We start from the raw sequence: 6,840 nt of genomic DNA, 5'->3' as shown, positions 1-6,840 counted from the left end.
GCCTGTGGATGCCCGAAGGTAGCAGGGGAGCCGTGGGTGTTGTGGGAGGGTGTTGCCGAGAGAGAGAAAACAGTTAAATTGGAGCTGTCTTTGATTATTTCTGCTAATTCTTGAGATTTATTTAGTGTTTATATTTCGAGGCAGGTTACAGGAATGGAGGATTATTGTGGTATTTCATTAACTCATCTGGGAAGGAATTGCTGTTCTGTATATGGTGAAAGGCATTGCCATGTCAAAACGCTTGTTGAAAAAGAAAGTTTAGCCAAGCAGTCTGTTATCGCCTGTATCTTAAAAATGCAATAGCCTTATTACTTTCTGTAGAACTCAAATATATAACAACAGTTTGGTTCAGCCTGTAACCCATAGTTGTTCTGTAAATGCCACTCTGGATCAAAATGGGACAGTATTAACTTTATTTGTATACTCTGTATTTCATTGCTTTCTGGACTTCATATAGCTTAGAAGTAGTTATCTGAGAATTAAACTGGCACAATACCTTTGAATATGGGACGAGAATGCTGCTTAGATCTAATGAAGATGTATTTTGTTTTCCAGCACTAGCTGCATTGTTTGTTTTGGGAACCCTCCAAGAAAACATTAATTGGTGTAGTAAATTAATATGTGAGGAAAATTAAAAAAAAATGTAAGAAAAATATTTTGGTAGTGAAGGTTTTTGTCAGTCACTGGAACAGGTTGCTCAGGAAGATTATGGAGTCCTTGAAGATAGCAGAAGCCTGCCTGAGGAAGGCCAATGGCCATGCTCCTGCTGAATCTGATATATTTGTGAGCACTGAACAGGTCATCAGCAGAAGTCCTTTTTAGCCTCAATTCTGTAACTAATAGTCCAGAACTTTTAAAATTCCATTAATTTGGTCATAAGTATGCTTCTAATGTGCCTATCTCTGATAAAATGCAGAACTGCTCTGCAAAACTTTATTAGGAATTGCTGTTCAGTTCACTAGGATATACAAGTTTGTTTTGTAAAGTCTCTGAGGACTCATCTTCAAGGAATTGCTTCCCTTGGCTTTAACTGACTTTGAATGTTGGTACAATAAGAGCAGTTTGACTGATGTGAACAGCTGCCATGTATTCACAGTGTCAGGAAGTCTCAGGCATACCCTGTGAACGACAGATTGGTGGTTCTCATGGAGGGTAATTTTTTTCCCATCATGTTGCTGTTCACGGTGATAAACCCAGTGGTGTCTTTTAATAACTCTTGACCAGTATTTTCTAAAGCTATTGGAGTTACTTATTCTGTACTGTGTTGTGTATCTTTTTACCATAATGAATTGGTTGTGGTTAGGTTGGTGTCTTTGCTTTTCTTTTAATGGTGTTATTTAATATCAGGCCGAACTTGGAGAAGGGGTGAGCCTATATGTGTCAGCCACCATGTCTGGAGCTGGCAGTAAACGGGCAGCTGGAGAGCCTGGCCCTTCTGCACCTCCAGAGAAAAAGGCAGGGGTTGAAGACTCGGGGACCACAGTAGAGACCATTAAGCTTGGTGGAGTTTCTTCAACGGTATGTCTTTCTTGCTTACTGCCTCTCAAGCTCTTGGTTTTTCTTATCTGGGAACCAAATTGTCTTTCTTCCTTAATAAGCCTAGTGAACTGGTTTGTGAGGAATGTGCCACTGACTTGTACTTCTGCACAGGAGGAGTTGGACATTCGGACTCTACAGACCAAGAACCGGAAACTAGCAGAGATGCTGGACCAGCGGCAAGCCATTGAAGATGAGCTACGGGAACATATTGAGAAGCTGGAGCGTCGGCAGGCCACTGATGATGCCTCTCTGCTGATTATCAACCGTTACTGGAATCAAGTTAGTAATATGCAAGAGCTGCTCTGAAAGTAATGCCTCCTATTTCATTTTGTTGGCCCACAATGTTAGAGGCAAATGTTCATGGTATGGCAGTAAAATTTGAACTTTCCTGCCAATGTTCCGTTACATTTTGTTGCTGCGTGACAGATGGCAGCAGAGGGGCAGTCTGACAGAATGGCGTCTGACCTGGAAGTGCTTATGAAGCAAGGGTGTCCATAGCAGCTATGGAGCAGTGAGCGACCTCCACTGGGATGGCGAGTGACATGCAGACTATAGTTTGTTGCTGGTGAAGATGCATAGCTAACAGTGATGTCTATGTTGAAAATAGAGTTGTGTAGCTGCATATTAGCTCTATCAAATAATGCCACTATGCTCTTTTTATCTGTTGTAGTTTCAGTGGAAATAAGTAGGAGGCATTGCTTTTGGAGTGACATGTGTATTTTATTAGTATTGCTCTCCTTGTGCCTTCTGTTCACCTACACATTCATCCTTTGTCTTGTCTTTCTTTGTTATTCAGTTTGATGAAAATATCCGCATCATCCTTAAACGTTTTGACCTGGACCAAGGTCTTGGAGACCTCCTGTCCGAAAGAAAAGCACTTGTTGTACCAGAACCTGAACCAGACTCAGACAGTAATCAGGAACGAAAAGATGAAAGGGAAAGAGGTGAGGCACGTGACTAGGGACAGTGGGAAAGATGGATTTCAGCTGTGGATGCTACTGGTTTGTTTTTCTAAAAGCTGTCACAAACTTTCTAATTATGAAGAATAGCGTTATTTTCTTCCAGAGCATGCTTACTTTTTGCACTTCTTTCTGTTCCCAGGTGAAGGATTGGAACCAGCGTTCTCCTTCCTGGCAACCCTAGCCAGCAGCACTAGTGAGGAGATAGAATCTCAGCTGCAAGAGCGTGTGGAGTCCTCCCGGCGTGCTGTTGCCCAGATTGTGACAATGTATGACAAACTGCAGGAGAAAGTGGATGTGCTGTCACACAAGCTGAATAGTGGAGGTAGGACCAAAGTGGATCCCTGGCTGATGCTCAAGATCCTTGTCTAATTCCATCTTAGATGTTATCTTGCATTCTAAGAATTAAGAATGACTAGGCTTTAAGCTCATTTAGTTTCCAAAATAAATTTGCTTACCTCTTCTAATACCTAATTATCAAAACCTTCAAAAAGGTTTTGTATTAGAAGAATATGATAATTGCCTCTGACTATGAATGCTGAGAGATCTACCCCCAGCACTGGACTGAGGAGAGATTTGTTTCTGTCTGTGGTGTGTTTGCTCACCTGAAAGGCTACAGATTAAACCTTAACAGGTTTACCAGTAAGGAAGTGAAACAGTATCGCAAACTGATGCTGGACTTCTCACTTGGAGTTCACTAAAAGGCATAGAGTAACAGTCTTCTCAGTTTTCTTTGGGGTTTTAAGCTTGATGAGAACATCTGATATCACTGCGTATCCAGTGTGACTGTTAATTTTGAATGCAAAACAGTTTTGCAGAAGAAACAAATGATGAGAGTCCAAAAATGGATGTAGCAGTTTATGCTCAGATTAATCTCTGAAAAAAATTGTTGGCTTAAGGGCAGAATTCTGATCTTTTCTGAGTGAAAATTTAGGTAGAATTACCAACTCTTTTTTTTTTTCCTGTTGTCCAGAGCATTACATGCTTTGATAAAAGAGCTTTGGGAAATACAGCACTGGTGTGGTAAAATACTGCTGTGCTTAGCTGGCAGTCTCAGACTGTTGCAGTAATGCCAGTGCTATCGTGTGAGCCTGTACTCCCACATACTGTACTCATTTGCAGTTTGTCCTTTGGTTTATCAGCGTGTGTTGAAATAGGTTTGCACGTCAGTTTGACCTGCAATAGGATGTTGGTGTAATAGGAGAGTGTTTTCTGTGTTGCTCATATTGGCGTGATTGGAATGATTTCTGGCTTTAAGAGATGGTAACAGACAGGAATGAATGGTATGTTAAATGGCAAAGCCTTCTGCTTGGTGAATGCAGGATGCTACTCCAAGGAAAGCTGTAATAAGAAGCAGTTAACAACAGAAACTCTTTTTAACTTTTTTTCTTCTTACTGTTTAAGAAGCTACCTTCTTAATTTGCTTCTTTTTCTTTTGGTTGTTTCAGATATTTCATTGATGGAAGAAGCAGTCTTAGAGCTTAATTCATACCTTTCACATGAGAATGGACGTCTACAAGAACTGGCTGATCTTCTTCAGGAGAAGCACCGAATAATGTCTCAGGAGGTATAAAAAGAAGAGAGAAAAAAGTCTGTTTTGGAGACTGTACTTGATTAGTTCCCATTTAGAATAATCTATTTGCAAAGCAGATTGTTGCCTTACAGAAAGGCAGCAGGAACAAGAATGGGAATTCAAATTCTGAACAAAGGTTATGGAAAGAATGGTTGTATGTAGATTTTTCTGTGTAATGAAGGACATGTGATTAATAAGTTACATGGATATGATTTTTAGAAGCAAATGAAACAGAGAAAGTGGTGAGATGATGCTAAGATGTCTGTGACACTTGCTGTTCCTGTCATTTCACCTCTCGTTTTTTTCTGAGTTGTGTATGAAAGTTCTACAGCCTGAATTGTAGGATGAATAGTCTTTAAGGAATTCAGGAGTTCAGGAGTTAAGGAATGCTTTACGAGGCATCCATAACCATTTGTGGTAATGCTGGCCTGGTTCAGTGTTTGTCCGAAGGCAATTAGGTGTTTTATAGAGCAGGATTTAAAAGATTTAAAAAAACAAAACACCTTTGAGTAAGGTGAGGTGGCTGCTGCTGCACTCTGCCTGATATTCCCAACTTCTTTCCTATTTTTGTTTTCTTTTTTTTTTTAATTATTTTCATTTAGGATAGTTTACTGAATATCATAGAATGATATGGGTGTAAAAGGACCCAAAGATCACCCAGTTCCACGCCTTCCTGAAGTGTGCAGGGTGGCCACACACGAGATCAGGCTGCCCAGGGCTTTGAACACTTCCAGGGATGGGGTGTCCACTACTTCTTTGGAGAGCTTCCCAGAGATCTCATCCAATAATTACTTAAACAGCTGAAAACTCACTTTTCTGAAGTTCAGAATCCTGGCTTTGCTTTTTGTCAGACCCATATTCCTTGAGATCATGAACTCCAATCTTAAGCCCTTTAATGATCTCTTCTGCATTGATGAGCACTAGGTCCAATAATACTTTTCTTCTTGTTGGCCTGCCCAATGCCTGGACCAGGAAGTTATTTTCAGTGCACTCAAGCAGTCTGCTGGGTTGTTTGCAGCCCATCAAGTTGCCAGCAGCTGTGGGTAGATAACTGGATAGTTGAAATCCCCAATCAGGGGAGCTTGCTGTTTCTTGTAGCTGAAGCAGTAAGGCCTTGTCAGCAATCCCTTCTTGATCAGGTGGCTTGTAATAGATGATGTTTCTCAGAGCCATCGCTTTGCAATCTGTCCACTTCTTAATATAGAGGGCAACTCCCCCACACCTTCCCTGCCTGCAAAAAGCTTGCAGCTCTTAATTGTTGTATTCTAGTTGTGCAGTTTGTCCCGCTGCATTTGCATGATATCAGCTAGGCCATAGTTTTCTAATTGCACTATGGCTTCTGTCCGCTTATTTCCCACGCTACATGCATTGGTGTAGAGGCATTTCAGCTGTGCTGCCAGACTTGTTTTCTTCTTAAAAGAGTAATCTTGGAATAAGCTATCTGAATAGGAAAAGATAACTGCAAAATGTACAAAGAGTGTAAATGCAGTGTATGATGAATATGAAGGAAAAAAAAATTCTTAGCACTCTGAAAAATTGTTGGTTCTACCTAATATTGCGACTAAAATATTCTTGACTGCAGTTCTCCAAGTTGCAAGAGAAAGTGGAGACGGCAGAGTCTCGAGTGTCTGTTCTGGAGACTATGATTGATGACCTTCAGTGGAATATTGACAAGATCCGTAAGAGAGAGCAGCGACTTAACCGGCACTTGGCAGATGTTCTTGAACGGGTGAGCAACACCCAGAGTTTAGTATTGACTGGCGTTTTTCCTAGTGTATTTCATTGTGTTAGAATCTAGAGTTAGAATCTCTAGTATACAGTCTGTGACTCTGAATGTGCTGTTGTATATTATGCACTTAATCGAGCGTTTATGAAATTTGTTGCCTTTTTGCAGGTGAATTCTAAAGGTTACAAGGTGTACGGAGCAGGAAGCAGTCTCTATGGGGGCACAATCACCATTAATGCCCGTAAGGTAAGGTCAGGGCCTTGGTTTTATTCAAGGGAGAGAATATATTCAAGGAGAGCTTGCGTGTAGGATCTTGGTTTGTTACAGAATTAAATACTTCCTTTAGTATGAATCTCCTGGGGGTCCTTGACAAACCATTTTGTTTCCTTATAAGTTTCCTGGTATAAAAAGGCCTGGGGAAAGTGGGGTCTGTCCCACTCAGTAGTATTATTTAGTCCTTACTGTAGAAATGATCACTCGATTAGAATTGTACATGAATAGTGGAACTTAAAAGTAATTTATCCCTGGCAGTTTGAGGAGATGAATGCAGAGCTGGAGGAGAATAAAGAGCTTGCTGGGAACCGCCTCAGTGAGTTAGAGGAACTGCGCCGTGATCTTCAGGAAGTAACATCACAGAATGAAAAACTCAAGGTGAGATGTCTATACCTGTCTGAAGATGAAGATGTTTCTGTAGCCTGTTCCCATCTGTCATGCTGTGTTGTATCTCTGGGAATCCTTATTAATTCTGTTCTGTACTTGCTCTTTGTATCCTGAGCCACATAAAAAGCATGGCTAGCTGGCTGAGAGAGATAGTTTTGTGCTTCAGTCTTGTGACACCCTGCTTGGAGTACTGCATCCAGTTTTGGAGTTCTGGGCACCTTAAAGACAAGAAGCTTTTAGGCTGGGTATAGAGGAGAGGCATGAAAGTGATCAGAGTACTTTCCTATGAGGAAATGCTGAGAGTAGGAGTTGTTCTTTTCAGGGAAGGTTACTTTATTGCAACCTCTCAATATTCAAAGGGAGCTTACTGAAAAATGAAGACT

At 41.0% G+C, this 6,840-nt stretch overlaps 1 protein-coding gene across 1 annotated transcript in view; it reads left to right on the top strand.

Moving 5' to 3' along the window:
* Positions 1–6,840, top strand: part of RNF20 (ring finger protein 20) — a 19,811-nt gene that overhangs the window by 453 nt on the left and 12,518 nt on the right. The window contains exons 2-9 of the mRNA XM_010726111.3: positions 1,348–1,518; positions 1,651–1,818; positions 2,336–2,483; positions 2,641–2,823; positions 3,947–4,065; positions 5,654–5,800; positions 5,966–6,043; positions 6,329–6,448. Of these exons, the coding sequence (XP_010724413.1) occupies positions 1,390–1,518; positions 1,651–1,818; positions 2,336–2,483; positions 2,641–2,823; positions 3,947–4,065; positions 5,654–5,800; positions 5,966–6,043; positions 6,329–6,448 (1,092 nt within the window). The 5' untranslated portion in view covers positions 1,348–1,389. The remainder of the gene's footprint in view (positions 1–1,347; positions 1,519–1,650; positions 1,819–2,335; positions 2,484–2,640; positions 2,824–3,946; positions 4,066–5,653; positions 5,801–5,965; positions 6,044–6,328; positions 6,449–6,840) is intronic.

This window comes from Meleagris gallopavo, chromosome Z (genome assembly GCF_000146605.3).
Source record: "Meleagris gallopavo isolate NT-WF06-2002-E0010 breed Aviagen turkey brand Nicholas breeding stock chromosome Z, Turkey_5.1, whole genome shotgun sequence".
Classification (NCBI taxonomy): Eukaryota; Metazoa; Chordata; class Aves; order Galliformes; family Phasianidae; genus Meleagris; species Meleagris gallopavo.
Note: the sequence above shows the minus strand (reverse complement) of the source record. Positions and strands in the feature narration are given on the sequence as shown.